The sequence below is a fragment of the Neovison vison genome, chromosome 12 (genome assembly GCF_020171115.1).
Source record: "Neovison vison isolate M4711 chromosome 12, ASM_NN_V1, whole genome shotgun sequence".
Classification (NCBI taxonomy): Eukaryota; Metazoa; Chordata; class Mammalia; order Carnivora; family Mustelidae; genus Neogale; species Neogale vison.
This window is the reverse complement of record NC_058102.1, coordinates 6646822-6670622: the sequence shown is the minus strand read 5'-3', so window position 1 is coordinate 6670622 and position 23801 is coordinate 6646822. Positions and strand designations below refer to the sequence as shown.

Below are 23801 nucleotides of genomic sequence, written 5' to 3'. Positions count from 1 at the left end.
ATCCCGCTTCCACAGCCGCGCGCTGCCGCCGCCCTGACCACAAGCCCAGACACACTCACAAAAAGCACAGCTCAATCTCTTGAGGTTTTTTAAGAGTAAAATTAAATCGGATGCTAAAGTCCCCTAAATCTTTGAGGGGATTTCCCTTCCCTTTGTACTTCTGTGCAAAGGAGTCCATCATAGTACTTTGGGGAAAAGATTTCAAAGAACAAAACTGAGGAATATTTTGTTTTTCAAAGGAAGAGCCACCAGAAGCTTTATAGATAGGGAGCAAACTGGAAAGGACAGCCCACTGGCTAGAAGCCTTTCTGAGCTGGGGACAGAGGGTGGGCTGCTGGCAGGCTCTGGCCCAGAAGCCTTCGAGAGTGCCACACAAGCCTGACCTCCGCTCAGTCACCGTGAACTCTGACGGGCAATGGGACAGTTTTAAAGCCTCAAATATGTCTCCACGGACATTCCGGGGAGCTAAATGACAGTCGGAGAAACACTTAATCCACCCGGTTTCGACGATTCACGCGCTTAGAGACCGGTGGCGCAGCCTGGCCTGGGGCAAGCAGGAGGGCAGAGGCTGTGACACCCACTGGGACTCTGGCAGGGGTGCGGCCCCGACTCACCTGTGCTTGCTGTACTTTCCATTCCCACGAGCACACTGCCCCCCTCACCCCCGCTCCGACTGCTCTGTGCTGAGGCTGCCTTTCGCTGTCTTGTTCTGCAATGGGGGGAGGGGGAACGGGAGGGGAGGCTGCCGCCGGCAAAGCCAAGGAGACAAGACAGGAGGGAAAGAAGAACAGTGCGGGGGTCAGGGAGGGCAGAGGCGAGGAGAGGAATGGCACACAGAAAAGGAAAGAAAAAGCAGAGAGTCAGTATTGAATGACAAACAGGAGATATTCAGACAGGGTTTTCCAAGGCAAAATGTGACCATTAAAAAAGAGAAGTTTTAAAACTAAAAACATGTAAATTAAAAGAGAATACTATAAGATCCTGTGGTCCATCTCTGAAAATAATTTTTAAAGAAAAGCATAAGCAAGCATCTTTCCGACGCGTTTTGGGGGCAGACCCGTCAGGAGGACCGCTTCTCAGGTTCATGTTTGGAGCCCGGAGCCTGCGAGCCACCCGTGCCCACCAGGTGTCAGTGTGACCTCAGCCAGAGGAGCGCAACCGCCACAGTAAACGCCAGGTGGCGCCAGACCAGCCGGGCGGCCCCCATCCTTGGCGGGGCTGCCTTCTCGGACCCCCTCCCTGCCCCACGTGCTAGGTCGGCGACAGCCCAGGCGCCCCTTATCTTCCATCCTTTCATAGAAAGGGTCACACCAACAGACCACCTCTTGAATTACTGGGGAAATCAGGCGGCAGCCCCCACCAGCTACACCACCGGTCACTTCTGCTGAGGTCAAGCCTAGAAAAGACGGAGTTTCCCCTGAACCATGGGGTCAACTCTTACTTCTTTTAGTCGGGGAAAATGCCTCTGATTATGTATCAAGGCCTACGGGCTTACCTCGTGCCAACCTGGGAACTGCAGATCCACTAAACTAAAATGGAAATCAGCTTGTATTGAGTTTGCTCTTTGAATTTCTCTTAACAATCCACAAATACCTTCCGCTCCCCCACGGTTCTCCCAGACTCCTACCACAGCACGTGGGGGCCACCCTGGGGTGCAGGGCTCCCTCCAGCACCAGGCCTCTCCACTCTCTCAGGGCCAAGAGCAGGCAGCGGCCTCCCGTGTATGGTCTGTAGACCCTGAGGAACACCCCCGCCCCAGGCCTGCGGGGGCCACATGCACTGACTCACCTTGTGCTTGGGGCACCTCACCGAGAAGTTCTCCTCATGGAGCAAACAATCTATAAGACAGAAAGGCACAGTCAGACCGAGGCGGCGGGTGGTACAGCCCGGGGTGAGGGGGGCCACACTAGCCAGGACTGACAGTGTCAGACAGGGAGGTAAGAGGCCCCCACACTGTGATTTCTGAAGACTGTACGCGAAGTAACCGCTTGAGCCAAAGCCGACCCGACACTGTGATTTCTGAAACATCAGAGACGCCCCCAAATGAACTACGGTACTGCAACATGATGGGAGTATCAGTCCCTCAACATTTTAATGCTTCACAACAGTTAATGGTACGGGGAAACACCCATGACACAGAATGGCCTGAAAACCAGTTTACGTAAATATAGAGGTACAGTCCTCATTTTATCAAAATGTATTATGTACACGAAAAACAAGACAAAGGAAACTTACCCAGTGGTTCTCTTTGGCTAGCAAGACTATAGGTGACTTTATTATTATTATGTTTTTATGTATTTCCACAATTACACTAACAGAAACCATCTCCAATAAATGTTATTTTTAAAATCCCTGATTCTCGGCTAAGCCCGTTCCAGCAGGCCCGAGCCAAAGCTTCCACCTGGGGGCACCTCTCTCCTCCGTCCAGAGCCCGGCTGCCACCTTTGCTGGACGACCCATGGAGACACGGAAGAAGTTCCCAACATGAGCCACATAATCCACACTAAATGCTTCAGGGGAAAATGAAATCCCATGAGGGGGTTACTAATCCTTGAAGGAAAATGATTCATTCCAACTTTTAACGTGGTGACAGCATCCTCGCTGACAGCAAGGACACGCGTCCGCCTCCAGGTGTGCTGAGCTCCGTGGCACAAGGGTGGTGTGTGGAGCAGGGCGAGGAAATCTAATTAATGAATTCACTCTGCACACCGCAGCTCCCGGAGACCGACAGCCAGGTCACTGGTGCGAGATGCGGTGGCAGAATGTTAATAAATATTGATCACACATTCTCAGAGAGCTCCCGGGCACCGTGGCGGGAAGCAGCCATGGTACTTAGCCTTGTTAAATGTACGATTTAACTCCAGTTTAAACTGAGGTCCGGATTAGCAGCCTGTGTATCCGCAGATTTCACAGGATAGAGGAATAAGCAAGGGAACACACAAACGAGAACTTCTGAGGTCCTTTGTATCTTAAACAAATGGAAAAGACCCTTTCATAACTGGGCTGGGCCTGTCCCATAGCAGCCTCCCTATGGAGTCCTTGAATACCCAGCAGTGGGAAGGCGGCCTCTCTGCCCCCAGGGCCGGCCTCCAGGCACAGGAGCCCAGCAAGTCCGGCTAACCCCCAAGCCCTCCCCGCCGCAAGCAAATAGCATGGCAGTAAATGAAATGTGTTAATTTAAAACCCACAAGTACACGGCGTGACCAAGGCCCCTGCTGCTCCCATCTGCCGGAGAGCTTACGAACAGCAGGGGCCAGGCGACCGGAGCGCAGGAAGCACTCGCTCCTTACCTGGGCTTTGGCAGCACTGCTTGCTGGCAGTCTCTAGTCTGGGCCAGAGAAACCGCAGAGCCCCTGTGGGGCTCGGCCACCTTTGTGCCACAAGGCATCAGAGAAACGAGAAGGGGAGACCGCATTAGCTGGAAAAGGTGCCATGGGAAAGGCAGCGGCGGCTCAGCTCCCCGCCCAGCCACGGAGGAGCGGCCAGCTGTGACAGACCATGAGTGAAACGCGTCTGAGGTTAGGAGACATGCTCCCTCTAAGTTAGAAAGCAAAGAAGTAAGACAACGTAAGTGTGCACTGAAGGCAACTGGAGCTAACGTCAGGCACTTCTGGAAAGGGGAGTCTCCTGAACAAATCTGCCAGAGGCCACGTCCACCTTGGACAAGGCCTCCGGCACAAGCCTGCAGACCAGGGCTCCCCTCCGTCCTCGTCATGTCCACAGGCCATCAGGAACCGCAATTCACGCTCCTGGCAGGGCGAGAACCGGGGCCAGAGAGCTCAGCCACCCGCAAGGGCCCAGGGAGCCCCTTCTCGGCTGCCCTGACCCAGGCCTTGCTGTGAGGAGCACAAGAGCGGCGAGAGGCTCGGAGGGGCCCGGCCCGAGGTCGCTGAGCGGGCGCCTGCCCTACACGGCCGGCCCGCCCGGCGCTTGGTTTTCCTCAAGCCTCTGGCCACATCCCACACTGGCCGGAGGGCCGGTCAGCACTTCCACACAGTGAAGTCAAGGAAATGGCGTGCTGGGGCATCACACGTGCTGGGAACGACTCACAGGGTTGTCCTGTCCACCAGACGGCTCCCAACGCGAACACCGCACCCCGCGGAGGATGCGCTCCCCTCCCTGCACTTCGCCGAACTGCACAGTGGACCTCACCGCTCTCCTCACAACAAGCGACTTGGAGCTGCCTGCACCCACGTGCGGCCACACCTTCCCCGGGCCGGTGGTACTAAGCTCGAGGCGGGGGAGATGGGAGAGGGGAGGGCTGCTGGGCTCCGACCTGCCAGCCCCCGGCCGCCGTCTCCAGCTCGTCTGCAAACTCTCCCAGAGCTACGGCTGGTGCTTAGATTGGCCTGATCACCCCGGGACTTAGGGACCTGCGAGCCGCACCCACCTTGTCGAGGGGCTCCTGGGCCCGGCGAGGGGACCATCAGAGCCGGGCAAGCCCTGGCACTGGTCCTGGGGTGCAGAGCGGAGGCCTCTCCGGGGAAGGGCTGGACACCAGTCCTTTTATAACCCCATGGGGCCTGAACCCACCGCGTCCACCTCAGAGTCTGCGCTGAGCAGCAGGGGTGACTGCAGAGCGCGCGTCCCCGCCGGGCCTCCTCCTGAGGGTAAGAGACACCCCTCCAGGCTGCATTCCTCGTGCACAGTACTTACTAACATGGGACTGCGGCTCTTTTTCCCTTTGGTCTTAATTGCTGTGGCTCGTTGCATTAATACATCACTTTTTTAAAGCCAGGGCTCACGTTCCTGTCACTTCATTTCCCCAAGCCACAGTCTGCCCCTGTGACCTGCGCAGCACGGGGTGGCTGACCGTGATGTCACGAATGCAGGAACAGGCCAGGGGTGGGGGGTGCTGCAGCAGCCACAGACCCTCAGCGGAAACGATCCTGTTTCCATGGAGCTGCCCCAGCAGTTAGAGGTCCCCCTGAGACTTGAACAGCTCCGTGAGGTTTGGGCGGTTAGCAGCAGAGCAAAGATGGACATTTAATCTGTTCCTTACTCCACGCGGAGATGAGGAGCTCTCAAACTCAGGGACTCATTTATTTATTTAGGATGTCAATCAACGAATGCCCTTCCTGGACACAAGATCCATGGTATCGAGAAGAGAACTCCTGAGAAGACCCTAAACATAAGCATCCGTCCCACAGAGCAGTTCAGACTTCTGGGTCACTGGCACTCCGGGCATCACAAAGATTGATAAATGCCCAAGACACAGTCACCTTGTAGTGCTACTTTCTTGGTCCTGTATTTCTAGATGGAGCAGCAGAGCAGGCAGCCGCGAGGGCAGCAAAGCCGGGGGGCCGAGGGCCTGCCTGAGCCCCCACCCCTCCGACCCAGGCAGCCTTCTTCTCACTGGATACCTGGCCACCAACTTCTGCCAAATACACATGCGACCCAGTCACTTGGGCAGGCCACACAAGACAGGCGCAGACAGAGAGTGACCAACAGGGCTTACTTACTAACCCTCACCGGTAAGCGGCTGACTGAGCAAGCTCTCTCTGGAGGGGAGGCAGGGCCCCGTGCATTTCCCCGAGAACCCCATCCCCACGGCCTGAGCTTGATCAAGGCGGGGCTAAGCCCGTGCTTTCCAGCTCCTAGCCACACTCGGACAGATAATTAAGTTTAAATACAACAAAGTCAAACAAAAATTCAGTTCCTCGTTCCCAAAGAGCCACACTTGAAGCACTCAGTAGTACACAAGGCTTGTGGCGACTGTGCTGGAGCGCGTGGATCCTGAACACTCCTGTCACGGCAGAGGCTCCTCCTGAGCAGCGCTGTTGAATCCCTTAAGAAACTGCCAGGAGCCTGGTCCCTAAACCGGCTGGTGCCCCAGTGGTTTGCAAAGCCTCAGTGCAGACCACCTCTTATCAGGCTGCTGACTGCGAGAGCCAAGCCTGGCATAAAATTATAAATAACTGCTACAAACTTAATACTTAAACATCTTCATTTAAAAATCATGAAGCTTAGGGGCACCTGGGTGGCTCAATGGGTTAAAGCCTCTGCCTTTGGCTCAGGTCATGATCCCAGGGTCCTGGGATCGAGCCCCGAGTTGGGCTCTCTGCTCAGCAGGGAGCCTGCTTCCCCCAATGCCCACCCCCCCCGGCCTGCTTCTCTGCCTACTTGTGATCTCTGTCTATCAAGTAAATAAATAAAATCTTAAAAAAAAAAATCATGAAGCTTAAACTAGAAAAAAGAATTCAGGGGCAATGCCATGAAAAAGAGAAATGGCAACGGCTGGCTGTTGAGAGCGAGGAAGAGAGTGAGAGAGAGGACAGAGAGGCTGCATGACGGAATGTGCCAGACCACGACGCAGGGTGGACTACAGCTCAGACGCAGCACAGAAACATGCTGGGGAAGAAAGAGAGCGGAAAGGGACAGACTAAAACCCAAACTCCCTGAACTGACATTTCAAGGCTCTCTTCTTACTCCCTCTGGCCATACAGTGCCCTGGCCACCGGCCGCTCTTCAGCAAGTGCAAACACACACTTTTGTGAGAATCGAACTGTGGCGTAATAAACGTTATCCTTCTGTATTTTTCCGGTTCTTCAGCTATGCCTCCTATGGAAACTTGGAAAGAGAAAAGAAAGGCAGGGAAAGGAGGAACAAGAAGGACCAGGGGCATGTAGCTCAAATAACTTCCCCGGAAGGAAGGGTGGTCCAGGTGAACTCGGACTCCCCTCCCCCCACCTGTCAGATCCCACTCTGAGCTTACGCCCCTGTACCTGCTTCCCACACCTGGACGGCCAAGCCCTCCCCGCCTCTCTCTCAAGCACTTAGAGGTAACCTGCTCCCTGTCACTGGCTGGACCCTCGCTGATGTTCCCTATCCTTCTCCCCCTCCTTCCTGAATGAAAGGACTATGAGGGCCGGTGAGGGGAGACATGTGCTCAGAAAGGAACTGGTGAAAACGTCCACTGAAAGGGAAAGACTCCAGATGGACAGAGAGGACTTTCTGAGGCTAAAGCTCAAAGTCAAAATTTAAGGGTTCCGCATCATTCATTCACTGGATGGAACTTCATGGACAAGAGTTTCCCCTTCTTTCAACAGTCATGATACGGCGAAACACTACTCTGATCATCTCAACAGACAGGGAAAAGATGGTAGGATGCAAAAGCCGTGGTTGAGAGATAAAAACACTCAGCAAAGCAGGAAGACAGGGAACTTCCTCAGCTTCGTCAGGAACATCTGTGAAACCCCCCCACCCCAACTATCACCACACTTACTGGGTCAGAAACAAGGCAAGGATGTCAGCTCCCGCTGATGGTACCCAGCATTACGTTAGAAGTTCTAGCCAAGACAATTAGGCAAGAAAAAGAAATAAAAGGCATCTGACTGGAAAAGAAGAAGTGAAACTACCCATTTGCAGATGACATATATTATACATAGAAATCCATTAAAAAACTATTAGAACTAATCAATGAGCTGAGCAAAGCTGCAGGATACAAGATCAATACATGAAATCAATTGTTTTTCTATATGTTCACAACAAACCATCTGAAAACTAAATTAGGAAAACAACTGCATTTACAATCACACTAAAAATAATAAAATACTTCAGAACAAATTTAATGAACAGGCGCAAAACTTACACTCTGAAAACTACAAAACACTTGATTGAAATTCAAGAATGAGACAAAGGCAGAGACGCTGCCTGGCCATGGGCTGGAAGCTGTTGTTACGATGGTAAGACCGCCTGCCGCACCTGCAGACTCAGGGCAATCGTTAGAGTTTTAATTGCTGTTTGGTTTTTTTTTTTAAATAGAAAAGACCAGCTGATCTTAAAATTCCTAAGAAGTAGCCAAGGACCCAGAACAGCCAAAACAATCTTGACAAAAGGAATATTCAGAATACTCATACTTTCCAATTTCAGGATCTACTACAGAGTTCCAGTAATCAAGACAGTGTGGGACTGGACGAAGTTCAGAAATCAGCCCACACACCTATGGTCCACTGGTTTTTGACAAAGGTGCCGAGATCACTCAATGAGGAAAAAGTCATCTTTTCTACAAATGGCCCTAAGACACTGGAATCCATGTACAAAAGAGTGAAGTGGGCGCCTGGGTGGCTCAGCGGGTTAAGCGCCTGCCTTCAGCTCAGGTCATGATCCCAGGATGTGAGGGCGATCTGGCTGCGACATCTGTCACCCCATTGATCGCCAGGGTTGATTCGGCTGATCTGGCTGGCTAGGCGGGTGTCCCCTTCCTCCCTCACCGCTCCATGTGCGTCCCTCCCGAAGCTGCGCGCTTGGTCGAAGAGGACGACCATCCCCGACAGAGGAGAGGACCGTTCTTCGGTCAAGGGTATACGAGTAGCTGCGCTCCCCTGCTAGAACCTCCAAACAAGCTCTCAGGTCATGATCCCAGCGTCCTGGGATTGCGTCTCACATCAGGCTCCCTGCTCGGCGGGAAGCCTGCTCCTCCCATTCCCTCTGCCTGCTGCTTCCCCCTGCTTCTGCTCTGTGTCTGTCAAATAAAGTCTTAAAAAAAAAAAAAAAAAGAGGGAACCGGAGTCCTATTTCATACCATATATAAAAATTAACTCAGAGTGGATCAAAGACCCATGTAAGAGACAAGTTCTCAGAGGAGGAGGCACAGGCATATATCTTTGTGATTTTCTGGATTAGGCAACAGTTTCTTAGACGTAAGAAAAAGGGAACAGGCCATGAAAAGCAAAAACAACAAAAGAAAAAAATGGATGAACTGAACTTCATGCAGACGCCAGCCGTCATCAGCCACCAGGGAAATGCTCCAATCACCATGAGATGCTGGGGTGGCCTACACTGCTGGAAGGACGGGAAAGGACTTAGCCCTGTGGGGAAAGTCTGACCGTCCTGCCGCGGAGTTACCATACAACCCAGTAATTCCACTCCCAGGGTTTAAACCCAAAGGAAGTGAAAACATTCGATCTACAGAAAGACTTGGGAGTGTGCACTGCAGCATTATTCATAATAATCAAAAAGGAGAAAACCATCTCAACGTGCACGGACTGATGAGCGGTCTGTAACATATGCGCGTCCAAGACACTGCTGGACAATAAAAATGAAGCCTGATGTCTGCTGCAACACGGACGAACCTGGAAAAGCGCGATGTGAAGCCACAGATGCCGGTGTCCTAAGGAACACGTACTGTGCGATCCCACTTACAGGAAGTGCCTAGAGCAGGCAAATCCATCAAGATATGAAGTAGGTCAGTGGTCGCCAGGGACTCGGGTGGGTGGAGAGGGTGTGGCCACTGATGGGTAGGAATTTACGAGGTGACGAAAATGTCCTAAAACTGACTGCGGTGACGGGTGCACGACTCTGTGAGTGTACTAACTCAAACCCACTGGACTGTACACCTAAAGAGTGAATCACGTGTGAATTATACAAATAAAACTGTTATTATGACCCTGTTTCACTCCTTTTATTATCCTCTCTGCATTCCTGTAGAATCCACAAACAGAACGGGGTCAGAAGAGTCACAAAAGAATGATCAAGGAAAGAAGGCAGAGAGAGTCAAAGTGACCGGCCCAGCCTTCGGACGCTCTGGACAAGGGCCGTGGTCCCATCTTACCTGCGTCAATGGCACACGGGTAGTGGTATCGGAAGGAACAGCCTTTGTTGTAACAGCCCAAGGTGGCACCTGCCTCCTGGCAGTGGGAACATTTCTGAAAAGAAAGAAGTGTGGCACGTCAGCATCCCAGAATCCACCGCTGTCCTCCAGGCCCTCCCTCAGCCCCGGCCGTCACACCCCAGCTCGTCTCTGTGGTTACAGGTCGGCGGTGGGGGGCTGGGCTGGTCCCTTGCGAACCGCTACTCACTGACCGCACCGTGGAAAGGATCCAGCAGAGACGGGCTAGGCCAGGCCTCGTAAATGGCCACAAATAGATCCAACAGAACAAGGCAATGGGGTGGGGTACCCAGACCGGTCCCTGGAGCTCCTGTCGCCAGCCCGCCCACACACGTGCCTGCCCGTCCTTTCCTCATTCCTCCTGCTTCTTAAAATGCCAGATCTTGCCTATTTATTTCTGCTGTGGAAGTCTGGGGTGGGAGGAGAGGGTAGGATAGTAGAGTTATATATAAACCTTTTAGAATTAAAAGTGGAATTTGGTTTCTAGTTCTTGTATTTGTAAGATTTTATTTTTGTTCTACTTATCCCAAATGCCCAATACAAGTATATTTCTCTCTTCAGAAAAGATGGGCTCCTGTGTGCAAATGGTATTTTTATACACAAATCCTATTTTAAATGCACTAGGAAACCTGCCACAAATTTCTGGCTAAGTGAGACATTATTCCGTAATTGAGATGTTCCTCCTTATATGGGCAGGTTTTCTTAAAGTGGGGCACATCTCTATCATCCCTGTGATCGCTCAGTCCTGTCGGCATGCGAAATGTGACCTAGCAACAATAATCATTATTTGTAAAATTCAGCCAAATCGGCCCTACTGAGGGAGGCTGCAAATCCTTCTGGTGGCCGAGGCACACCCGGATGAGGCCACCTGAGTGATACAGACGCTTGCTCCTGATTCTAGGAAAAATAACACGGAAGTGCTCCCTCAGCCGTCGTGCTGGTGGAGAAGGCCTCCCCGCAGGGGCCGGCACCCTCCCGGGGGCAATAAGCCCAGAGGGTGCCCTTCTTCCCCTTTTCTCATGTGAAGGCAGAGCCCAGCTGGGGGCCCAGAAGTCAGTGTGGCTCCAGTGGGAGTAAAGCTCACCCGGACCGAGTTTCCCTAACGCAGATCGACGCTAAATCCACACCAGGGCCAGCCACGGCACCACCTCGGGGCCTCGCCATGCCACGGGTGTCGCCGTGTGCCAGAGCCATAAACCCAGTCATTCGGTCCTGGAAGCTTCCCCCTTCCACAGATGAGGTGCCCGAGGCACCCGGAGCGGAAGTTCTTGCTCCAGGTCAGAGCCCATCCAAAATGACTGGCCCCGGCATCCTCCAAAGACAAGGGGGCAGGAAGAGGGCCGTAAGCCATGTCCTCCACGAGCTCTGCCTTTCTCTCAGAAGACCAACGTCCTGGGTGCTGAGGATCCGGAAACGTTTACTTTGCCCAGAAACAAAAGATTACTCCGTGGCTGGAGTAAACCAAGGACCGCTGGCAGCTTTCTGAACAGCCCTCGACTGTACCCCTGTCCGTGCCACAGAGGATGTTCAAAAGCGAGGTCTCCCTGCTAACTGGAGGGGACAACTGTGGCTCATCCGTCAGTCGCCCCCCTGCAGCAGTTTCCACTGGAGGCCCTTCTGACTGAAGAAGCTGGATCAGCTCCCCACACTTCTGCTCCAGGCCCTCCCCGCCCTGAGGGACAGGGGGTAAACCCCAGTCAGTGGTGGCCATTTACGAATGGGTGTAGCAAGCGTTCCTGGTAGGGAAGCTGCAGGTTAAGGAACTTCCAGGAAAGTTTCACCTCTCTTTAACTGGGACAAGAGGCAGGAATAGGCTGCTCACTCCACCGGTTAGTGGGATGAAGAGATCTGGTGAAATCCCGTTATCACCATGAAGGGACAGCTCTTAAGACAAAACCCAAGCTGTTGAGGACAGCAGAGCTACAGGACAGAGGGAACCTGGACCCTCTGTGACGCTGCTGACGACTCTATTAACCAGGTCCAGAACCATCCTGATCTCCAGACTGCTAAAGGAGATGAAACTTAAAAAAAAAAAAAAAAAAAAAAAAAAAAAAGAAAGTCACTTTTAAATTTTCTAATGTACAGTCATCACTGGTACTGGAAGTGACTAATATCCGAAGCACGGCCGCAGAAGGTCCCGTGTGCAGGCTGTGGAACCTAAGCAACCCGCTGGCAAACGCTCCCACTGCCGCCTCTATGTGCTCCTGGCCAATTCCTAACCTTTGCTTCCTTAAATGGCAAACACGAACCTACCTAACAGTACTATCCACCCCATAGAGCTGGGAAGGTTAGCGTGTGAATCAAGGCTGAAGACAGCGTCTGGATCAAAAGCATCGGTAAATGTGAGTGACACAGACCACCGGTGAGAAGCAACCTGCAGAGCTGGCCTTGTCATCACCTGAGTTCCCGGACAGGAAGGAGAAACAACCAAGCTCCGGGCTGAACAAGGTCCATCTTCCCACCTCAGCTCAGCACAGGTCTCTGTCCCCTGCAGGGCCTTCTCACTGCTCCCGGCCCTGAACTAGTCCATAGGCCACGGTGCCCATCTTCTGCAAAAAGAAAGCAAACTCACCCCTCACCAAGAAATTACATCAATAAAATGACGCTTGCTTCATTCAGGTAAAAAGCACAATTAATTCACTACATTGCATCCAGAGGAGAAAAACCCTGTATGGTATACTCGGGCCTTGGAGAAAGGACATTAAAAGAATTCGGTTCAGTGGCTACGGTGTAATCCTTGGACCAGCAACATCAGCATCACCCTGGAACTTACTAGAAATGGAAATTTTGGGATTCTGGGAAGATGGGGGAGTAGGCAGCACCAGGAATCTCTCTCTCCCTCCTGGACAACAACTGCATTGGCTGACTCTGGCTGATACAACTATTCTGGAACTCTGGAGTTGTTGTAGGCGTGCAGCTTCCGGGGGAAGACTTGGGTGGTAAACGGCAGCTAATTTTGGTCAATGTCAACTCCTAGGAGCACAGCGGCAGCTATCCATCTCCCACGCCCGGCCAAGCGGCAGGCAGCTGTGCACACGATCTTGGAGCAGCTTGCACACAGCTTGTGGGAGCGAGAGGGGGAGGGCAGGCAGAGAGAACCCTGTCTTCCAGGTATCAGGAGGGATCCCTGCTCTGACTGCTGATGATCCCTTCGATCACGGAGGTGCAAACACAGGAGGGTAGCTACTGCTGCAAGCCCCTCCCCCTCAAGCTGAAATGACTTCCGAGGGATTGAAAAGACTGGCACCCTCTCCCCAAATTTTTTGCTTTTTTCCCTTTCGAGAGCTAGACATTAAAGAGTAGGATGTTAAAAAGAACAACAACTACATACATGGGTATGATTAGAAAGTGACCCATGTATTCCTGGGGAAAGGCTCAGAAAAGACCCGAGACTTTAAGTTGACACCTCAGGCTGATCCTAGGCACAGAGACAGCATAAATAGTAAAAAAGCCAAAAACAAATAAAAAAAACACACCACCACCAAACCCAAAACAATTAACAACCTCCCAAAAAGCAATGCTTGGGAAAGGGAGAGAATCTAATCTTCAGAGTTATCACATTATTTTATTTATTCATTCATGAGAGCGAGTGGACAGGAGCAGAGGGAGGGAGAGAATCTCAAATAGACTTCACATTGAGCCTGACATGGGACCCAATCTCAGGAATCTGAGATCATGACCTGAGCCAAAACCAAGAGTCAGACACTTAACTGAATGAGCCACCCAGGGGCCCCCAGAGTTATCACATTATTATTATTAATTTTAAAGATTTTATTTATTCATTTGACAGAGATCCCAAGTAGTCAGAGAGGCAGGCAGAGAGAGAGAGGGAAGCAGCCTCCCTGCAAAGCAGAGAGCCCCATGTAGGGGCTTGATCCCAGGACCCCGGGATCATGACCTGAGCTGAAGGCAGAGGCTTTATCCCACTGAGCACCCAGGCATCCCGAGTTATCACATTATCAAATTCAAATATCCAGTGTTTAAGAAAGACTCATAAGGCATATGCAGAGACAGGAAAGTATGGCCTATTCAAAGGAAATAAATAAATCGACAGAAACCTTCCCTGAAAAAGACGCAAGGGCAGGTACACTAGACAAATACTTGAAGAGAACTGTCTCAGAAATGCTCGAAGAATTAAAGAGAGATGGTGGGGTGCCTGGGTGGCTCAGTCGGTTAAGCCTCTGCCTTTGGCTCAGGTCATGATCTCCGGGTCCTGGGATCGAGCCCTGAATCGGGCTTTCTGCTCAGCAGGGAGCCTGCTTTCTCCTCTCTCTCTGCCTGCCTCTCTGCCCACTTGTAATCTCTGTCAAATAAATAAAATTTAATAAAATAAAATCTTAAAAAAAAAAGAATTAAAGAGAGAGGGAGATAGTCAAGAACACAATGTGTGAACAAATAAAAATACGAGAAAAGAAAACCTAAAAAGATACCAAAATAAATTCTTCTTAAAGTTGATAACTGTAATAACTGAAATTTAAAAATTCATTAAAGGGATTCAAAGGCAGACTGGATCAGGCTGGAAAAAGAATCAATAAACCTGAAAATAGGATAATGGAAATTGCTGAGTCTGAGGAACACGGGGGAGGGAAAAAAAAAAAGGGCCAAAGAAAAGTGAACAAAGCCTAAGTGAAACCATTAAGCAGACCAACATAAGTACTAAGGGAGTCCCAGAAAGAGAAGACAGAGCAAGGGGCAGAGACAATTTTGGAATGACTGCAAACTTCCTAAATTTGATGGAAGATATGAATATAAACATCCAAGAAGTTCAGTAAACTCCAAGAAAGAGAGATTTGCAGTGAGACAAATTATACTCAAATTTTCAAAAGCCAAAGAGAGAACATTGGGAGAAGAGAATTGTTACAATCCTCTCTATAAAATTATTTGCTGGTTTCTTACCAGAAACTTTGAGGCAGCAGTGGGCTGATGTATTCAAAGGGCTAAAAAAAAACTATCAACCAAGAATCCTATACCTGACACAGCTGTCTTTCAAGAATGAAGGAGAGGGGCGCCTGGGTGGCTCAGTGGGTTAAAGCCTCTGCCTTCGGCTCAGGTCATGATCCCAGGGTCCTGGGATCAAGCCCCACATCAGGCTCTCTGCTCAGCGGGGAGCCTGCTTCCTCCTCTCTCTCTGCCTGCCTCTCTGCCTACTTGTGATCTCTGTCAAATAAATAAAATCTTAAAAAAAAAAAAAAAAAAAGAATGAAGGAGAAATCGGGACATTGCCAAATAAACAAAAGCCGAGGGTGTTCATGACTGCTAGCCTTCCTCTGTAAGATGTGCTCAAGGGGGTCTGCAGGTGAAGCTGTACAGAGAAATAAAAATCTTAATAAAGGTGAACACATGGGCAATTTAAAAAGCCAAAAAAAAAAAAAAAAAAAAAAAAAGCCAAGTGCTACTGCAGCAAAGGCTCATAAATGCATTTTTTCTACACGATTTAAGAGATTAAAACAGTTAAATTAAAAAAAATTATCAGTGTAAAAGCTACTATTATTGTAACTTTGGTTTGTGACTACAAATCTTGTTTTCTACATAATTTAAGAGAACACTACATTTAAAACATTATTAGTTTATGTTTTGGGGTATACAACATATAAAGATGTAATTTTGAGACATCAACACCTGAAAAGATTAGAACTGTAAAGGAGCAGAGTTTTCGTGTGTCACTAAAATTAAGTTGGTATAAATTCAAATTAAAGTGTTAATAATGTTAAGATGTTACATACAACCCCCATGGTGACCTTAAAGAAAATCAATATTAAATATATAGAAAAAGCGGTGCCTGGGTGGCTCAGTGGGTTAAGCCTCTGCTTTCGGCTCAGTGAGTCATGATCAGGGTCCTGGGATAGAGCCCCGCATTGGGCTCTCTGCTCAGCAGGGCACCTGCACCCCCCCGCCAATGCCTCTCTGTCTACCTGTGATCTCTCTGTCAAATAAATGAGAAAGAAATTTAAACTTTCACTATAAAAACAGAATACAGAAAAAGACAGTAATGCAGGAAATGAGGGACAGAAAACTACAAGACATCTAGAAACAAAATAGTGAAACGACAGAAGGTGCCTATTATCATAATTACTTTAAATGTAAATGGATTAAACTCTCCAATCAAAAAATGGAGACTGCCAGAATGGATACAAACTTATGATTCAGCTATAGGTTATATACAAGAGAGTTACATTAGCTACAAATAGACAAAGTGAAAGGACAGAAAGAGATATTCTATGCAAACAGTAATCAGAAGGGAGGAGTGGCTATCTTAATATCAGACAAAATAGACTTTATGCATTAAAAAAACAGAAGGAAATAGGGCGCCTGGGTGGCTCAGTGGGTTAAGCCTCTGTCTTTGGCTCAGGTCATGATCTCAGGGTCCTGGGATCAAGCCATGCATCAGGCTCTCTGCTAAGCAGGGAGCCTGCTTCCCCCCTCTCTTTGCCTGCCTCTCTGCCTACTTGCCTCTGTCTGTCAAATAAATAAATAAAATCTTTTAAAAAATACAGAAGGAAATAGAGCTTCACACAAATAAAGCAACTTGTCTAACAGACATATACAGAACATACCACCCAGCAACAGAGTACAGATTCTTTCAAGTGTACATGGAACATTTTCCAGGATGCAGCACATGTTAAGCTACAATTAAGTCCCAAATGATTTTAAAAGATATCCTACAAAGTATCTTCTTTGACCACAATGAGATAAAGTTAGAAATGAGTAAACAGGAAAATGGAAAATTCACAAAATTGTGAAAATTAAACATCTTAAAAGAAAAAAAGATTTATTTATTTGAGAGAGTGTGTGCACAGGTGTGGGGGAGGGACAGAGGGAGAGAAAGAATCCCAAGGAGACTCTCCACCCAGCAAATGACTGAGTCACCCCGGTGCACCTAAACAACATACTTCTTTTTAAAAAAGATTTATTTATTCATTTTAGAGAGAAAGAGAGAGCATGCACACACACCCACACCCACCCACACACACACGTGCACGCAGCGGGAAAGATTCAAGCAGACTCTGTGCTGAGCACGGAGCCGGATACAGGGCTCAATCTCACAACCCTGAGATCATGACCTGAGCTGAAACCAAGAGTCAGACGCTTAACCAATAGCGCCATGCAGTGCCATGTCCCTAAACAACATACTGTGAAACATAAAATGGATCAAAGAAGAAATCACAAGGGAAATAAAAATATTCAGAGATGAATGGAAAGAATGGAAAGAAAACCACAACCATCCAAAACTTATGGGATTCAATAAAATTTGTGCTAAGAGGGAAATTAATAGCTATAAATGCTTATATTAGAAATATAAGCATTAGAAATAAGAAGGATCTCTGGGGGCACCTGGGTGGCTCAGTGGGTTAAAGCCTCTGCTTTCGGCTCAGGTCATGGTCCCAGGGTCCTGGGATCGAGCCCCGCATCGGGCTCTCCGCTCAGCGGGGAGCCTGCTTCCCTCTCTCTCTATCTGCCTCTCTGCCTATTTGTGATCTCTGTCTGTCAAATAAATAAAATCTTAAAAAAAAAAAAATAAGAAGGATCTCAAAGCAACAACCTGACTTAAAGACTTAGGTAACTACAGAAAGAAGAACAAACCAAACCCAAAGCTAGAGGAAAAAGGAATAAAAAGGATCTGAGTGGAGATAACTGAAACCGAGAATAGGCTCAGAGTAGAGAAAAATCAGTGAACCCAAAAGTTGCTTCTTTGCAAAGTTAACAAAATAGACAACACTTTAGCTGGATGAGAAAAAGAAAAAAAGAAAGAAAACAGTCTCAAATTCCTAGAACAGAAATGAAAATGGGGCATTACTACTGATTCTACAGAATAAAAAAGACTGGGACTCTTGGGTGGCTCAGTTGATTAAATGTCTGCCTCTGGCTCAGGTCATGATCGTAGGGTCCTGGGATTGAGCCCTGCCTTGGGGTCCCTGTGCATGGCGGGGTTTGCTTCTCTGTCTCCCTCTGCCGCTCCCCCTGCTCATGCACTCACACTCTTTCTCCCTCTCTCTCAAAAAAGATTTTTTTAAAAAAGATTTTATTTATTTACTTGAGAGAACTAGAGAGAGAGAGAGAGAGGGCAAGTGGGGGAGGAACAGAGGTACCTCTCAAATAAATAAGATATTTTTTAAAACAAGAAAAACAAAAGGGATTAAAAGAGAGTACTATGAGAAACTGTACACCAACAAATTGAATGATCTAGAGGACATGGACCAATCTGCAGAAACACAAAAACCTACCAAGATTAAATCATGAAGAAATAGAATACCTGAATACACCTATAATTACTAAGGAATTTGAATCAGTAATAAAAAAATCTGCCCCCAGGGTGCCTGGGTGGCTCAGTGGGGTAAAGTCTCTGCCTTCGGCTCAGGTTATGATCCCAGGGTCCTGGAATCGAGTCCCGCATCGGGCTCTCTGCTCCGCAGGGAGCCTGCTTCCTCCTCTCTCTCTGCCTGCCTCTCTGCCTACTTGCGATCTCTGTCTGTCAAATAAATAAATAAAATCTTAAAAAAAAAAAAAATCTGCCCCCAAAAGAAAAGCACTGAACCCAATGGCTTCATTGGTGAATTCTACCAAACATCTGAACACTGACTGAACTATCTGAACTAATACCAATTCTTGTGACCCTTCCCCCCTAAATTAGAGGAATATTTTCAATATTATTCTGAGGCCAGCATTACTTGAAACCAAAGTCAGACAAATACACTACAAGAAAAAACAAACTACAAATACTCTTTATGAATAATTACATAAGAGTCCTCAACATAAATACTAGCCAACAGAATTCTGCAGCACATTAAAAGGATTACACGCAAGGGCCAAGTGGGATTTATTCCTGGAATGCAAGGAAGGTTCAACACAAGATAAATGCTCAGTGTAATACATGAACATTATGAAGGAAATAACCAGATCGCCATCCCAACTGGAGCAGAAAAAGGTTCCAACAAAATTCAACATTCTTTTTATGATAAAAAAATTCAACAAACTAGGAATGGAAGGGAACTACCTCAACATAACGAGAAACATAGGAAAAACCCACAGGGATTATCATACCTAATGGTGAAAGATGAAAGCCGTTCCTCTAAGATGAGGAACAAGGTAAGGATGCTGGCTTTCACCAGACTTAACCATTTTCACCATTACTTAACATAATACAGAAAGTTCTAACCAGAACAATTAGGAAAGAAAAAAGAAACAAGAGGTGTCCAAACCAGAAAGGAAGAAGTAAAATTCTCTGTAGATGATACGATCTTATATATAGAAAACTCTCAAGCACACCAAAAACCTGTTAGAACTAATAAGTGAATTTGGCAAAGTAGCAAGATATAAGATCAGTACACAAAACATCAATTGCACTTCTACATACAAACAATTGAACAATCTGAAAAGGAAATTAGACAAATGCTTTTGATTTTCAGTAGCATCAAAAATAAAAGCAGGGGCGCCTGGGTGGCTTAGTGGGTTAAAGCCTCTGCCTTCAGCTCAGTTCATGATCCCAGGGTCCTGGGACCGAGCCCCACATTGGGCTCTCTGCTCAGCAGGGAGCCTGCTTCCCCTTCCTCTCTCTCTGCCTGCCTCTCTGCCCACTTGTGATTGCTGTCAAATAAATAAAATAAAAATCTTTAAAAAATATATAAATATTTAGGAATTAACTAAGGAAGTGAAAGACTTATACAATGAAAACTACAAAACACTGCCGAAAGAAATTAAAGAAGATACGAATAAACAGAAACCCATCCCATTCTCATGGATTAGAAGACAGTATTACTCAAGTACGAATACTATGCAAAGTTATCTACATATTTAATGCAATCACTATCAAAACCCCAATAACTTTTTTCACTCAGAGAAATAGAAACACCTATTCTGACTCATTTGGGTGAATGAATGGACCACGAAGAGCCAAAATAATCTTGGAAAAGAAGAAAAACTGGAAGACTCATACTACCTGATTTCAAAAGCTACAGTAATCAACAGTGTAGTCCTGGCATAAAAAAACGATACAGACCGAGAGAACAGAATAGAGTGTCCAGAAGTAAACTCTTGCATATAGAGTCAAATGATTTTTTTAAAAAGATTTTATTTATTTAAGGGCGCTGGGTGGCTCAGTGAGTTAAAGCCTCTGCCTTCGGCTCGGGTCATGATCTCAGGGTCCTGGGATCGAGCCCTGTATTGGGCTCCCTGCTCAGCGGGGAGCCTGCTTTCTCCCCTCTCTCTCAGCCTGCCTCTCTGCCTACTTGTGATCTCTGTCTGTCAAATAAATAAATTTTAAAAATCTTAAAAAAAAAAGATTTTATTTATTTGACAGATATCACAAGTAGACAGAGAGACAGGCAGAGAGAGAGAGAGAGAGAGAGAGAGAGAGGAGGAAGCAGGCTCCCCACTGAGCGAGAGCCCGATGCAGGGTCCCAGGACCCTGAGGTCATGACCCGAGCCGAAGGCAGAGGCTTTAACCCACTGAGCCACCCAGGTGCCCCTGGTCAAATGATTTTTGACAAGGGTGCCAAGACCATTCTTCAGTGGGGAAAAGGACTGTCTCTTCAACAAATGCTGCCAGGAAAACTAGATATCCACGCGCAAAAGAATGAGCTGAATCCTTCCTAACACTGTATACAAAAATTAACTTAAAATGGATTGAGAACCTAAACCTAAGACCAAAACAACAGAACTCTTAGAAGAAAACATGGGCTTCACAACACTGGGTATGGCAGCAATTTTTGGGTTATGACACCCAAGGCCCACATAACAAAAGAAAAAAGAAACAAACAGGACTTCATGAAAATTAAAATATTATATACATCAGAAGATACCATCGACAGAGTAGAAGGGTGATTTACGGAATGGGAGAAGATATTTGCAAATCTTACACAGAATAAGTAAATAAATAAAACTCCACAACAACAAAACAGCAAAACAAGCCCTGAATAGGTATTTGTCACAACATACAAACGGCCAACGAGCGCGCGAAGTGGGAAGCTCAGCGTCACTCATGATCAGGGAAATGCAAATCAAGACGACGAGATACCACCTCATACCCAAAAGAACACCTACTACAAAAAAAACAAACAAAGACAAAACAAAACAAAACAAAACCAAACCCACCCGAAACAACAAGTGTGGTAAGGATGTGGAGAAACTGGAATCCTTGGGCACTGCCGGAGTGAATGAAAAATGCAAAGCCACCGCGGGGAACAGGATGGCAGCTCCTCAGAATGTCACAGACCCCCAGAAGTGGAAGCAGGTCTCGCCTGCACACCTGTGTTCACGGCAGCATTAGTCACAAAAGCTAAAATGTGGAAGCAACTCAGGTGTCCGCTGATGGATGAAGAGATAAGCAAAACGCGGTACATATGTACAACGGACTATCATTCGACCTTTAAAAGAAGGAAATTCCGCCAGCTGCTACGAGCGGGGAGCCTTTTGCCGAGGCCATCGTGCTACTGAATGAAGCCAGTACAAAAAAGACATATACTGGATGAGCCACTTACATGAGATCCTTCAAACAGTTAAAACAGAGAAAGCGTAAGGGTGGCTGCCCTGGGGCAGGGTATAGGAAATGGGGAGCATCTCATGGGTACGGTCTCAGTTTTGCTAGATGGAAGAGTTCTGGAGAAGGCCGGTGGCTGATGGCTGAAATGCAAGTCCTCAAGGCCCATCTCAGTCCGTGCTGGGGCAGTGTCCAGGCAATTCTGAAACAGGACACAATTTGAGAAGCCACGGGTTCAATGTCAAGTCCCCAGCTTTTTCGGTGAGGAAAACAAAGACCCAGAGAGACGGGACAACCGGATGAATAAGGATTTCAGGTGTCCTGGGGGAGATTTACCGCTGGCTTCCCCACGACACGTCCAAGATGTCCAAGCTCATCCCCAGGACCGGCCTCCGCACATGGTAAAGGGAGTCTGCAGACATGACTAAGTCGAGAACCCTGGGATGGAGAGAGTACGCCAGGTTATCCAGGGGGCTCCCGTCTAGTCACACGGGCCCATGCAGGCAAAGAAGCCCCCCCGGAGGCAGTGAGCATTGAGGGCTTTAGGGTGATGGGGCAATGGCGCAGGGTCAGAGATGCTGCTGGTTCTGAGGACGGAAGAAGGGGCCACGAGCCAAGAATGGGGATGGCCTTTAAAAGCTGGAGACAAGAAAACGAATTTCTTCCTTGGAGCCTCCAGAAAGGAACTCAGTCCCGCTGACACCGCAGCCTGAGCCTAGGGAGACCTGTGCCAGACCCGAGACACCAAACTGGAAGGCTGAGTTTGTAGTCGTGTGTTACAGCAGCGACAGGAGACTAGTCGGGGGGGACTTCCTGTGAAAATCTCACATTTTCCTTTTGCATTCTTCAATATAACACATTTCTCCCTCATGGAAATACCCACAATTTCACTCCCATTTTATTGGGCAAGTCCTGGCACCATCAGTGACACCGGAACTAGAAGGGACACTGGTTCTGTCGTTAGTGCCCTTGTTTCTTGTTTAAGAAACAGCCAGAAGCAACGTGGCCTGCTGGAGATCAGGTGACTAGAAGTACCCACAACTTCGACACACCCCAAGCTTGACCTTCTCTGTACTGTACCACGCGGCCTGCTGGTCCCCCTCATTCACACAATTATCCAACAGTCGGAAAGTACTTTCTACATGCCAGGTGCCAAAGACAGAATAGAAAAACTTATCTCTATAGTGTCCTCTGTTTCTATTCTCCCCTTCCAACCCCCAAATCAGTACCCAGGCTAATACCATTTCTAATTGTTTTTTGTTTTGTTTTACCTTTTACCTGAAGAAACTATACTACCATTCTCTTATAATGCAAATGATAGAATAAAGTCACTGCACAGCTTAATGTCCTTTTTTGTTTTTTTTTAAGATTTTCTTTATTTATTTGACAGAGATCACAAGTAGGCAAAGAGGCAGGCAGAGAGAGAGAGAAGGAAGCAGGCTCCCCTCTGAGCAGGGACCCCCCGATGTGGGGCTCGATCCCAGGACCCTGAGATCATGACCTGAGCCGAAGGCAGAGGCTTTAACCCACTGAGCCACCCAGGTGCCCCATGTCCTTTGTTTTTGACTGCGCTGCCGTTAGTGGCGGAGAAGTCCACATAATACTGCTCCCGCCACACATGAGACACAGTGGGGCTTCAATCACAGTTTCTAAATCAAGGTATGTTCTTCAAACAAGCAACAGCCCAGTCTTCCAAATAGCAAAATTTTCATGTATTACTGAAAGAAATATAGTTATTTTTTAGAAATCTGACATTTGGGACACTGGGTGGCTCAGCCGTTAAGCATCTGTCTTTGGCTCGGGTCATGATCCCAGGGTCCTGGGATTGAGTCCCGCATCGGGCTCCTTACTCAGCGGGGAGCCATCTTCTCCCTCTGCCTGTTGCTCCTCCTGCTTGTGCTCTGACAAATAAATAAAACCTTTGACAAAATAAGTAAGAAATCTTGACATTTCTGACACTGTCATCTTGGGAAATCGGCTATAAAATGTATTCTTAGTTTGAACAACAGAGAGTGGCCAAACAGCCACCCTGATCCCTTCACCAGCCCTTGTCACTGTCCAGGAGGTGGCCAGACGCTAAATCACCTAAGAGCAGTTTAACCCGCATCTGACAGGAGCTCTGAGGGAGAATTTTGCTTGCCTCTTCATTCACAGAAAGGCTCCTTCCTAGGAGATGTAACAGCGACCTGAATCATCACTGTGTTTAATGAGCATCTCGAAGCAGCCTCAGAGCGCCGAAGCATCTGGGTCAGAGTGTCGTTAGGGCTGGCGATTGGTTCTGTTCGAGGCTTGCCGATCCCGCGCCTTGCCCCCGCCGGGCCCGAGGCGGCTTTCACAGAGCACCACACACACTTCTGCTCATGCTCACGTTATTTATTCATGTCTGTCCGCCTCCCCTGAACCGGGAGACTCACTCTTGTGTCCCCAGGGCCCAGCACCGCGTAGGGACCGTAAACGTGGCCCGATGGAGTGAACGCAACGTCGAACCAATCTGAGCGCCCGAGAAGACGAACGAGGCCCCTCTTCAACAGGGAGTACACAGCCGGCGCTGGCAGAGCCTGGAGAATGTGGAACAAGGTGTGGGCTCATTTTTGGCCAGAGCTCCCCGCCCCCCTTTTAATTACATTTCCTGTATCTAGGACAGAAGCCTCTGCCACCAGAGCAACCTACCCTAGCTACGTGGCAGTGACAAGGTTCCCATACAAGGAGCTACCCTCT

At 48.3% G+C, this 23801-nt stretch overlaps 1 protein-coding gene across 2 annotated transcripts in view; it reads right to left on the bottom strand.

Annotated features, from left to right (window-relative positions):
• TCF20 (transcription factor 20) overlaps nucleotides 1–23801 on the bottom strand; it is a 106144-nt gene that overhangs the window by 4813 nt on the left and 77530 nt on the right. Inside the window, exons 3-5 of one of the 2 annotated variants that reach the window (XM_044228243.1) lie at nucleotides 9554–9647; nucleotides 1789–1838; nucleotides 615–742 (exon numbers count right to left, since the gene is read on the bottom strand). In XM_044228243.1, the coding sequence (XP_044084178.1) occupies nucleotides 659–742; nucleotides 1789–1838; nucleotides 9554–9647 (228 nt within the window). In that variant the 3' untranslated portion in view covers nucleotides 615–658. The remainder of the gene's footprint in view (nucleotides 1–614; nucleotides 743–1788; nucleotides 1839–9553; nucleotides 9648–23801) is intronic. The other variant, XM_044228244.1, reaches the window with a different exon arrangement.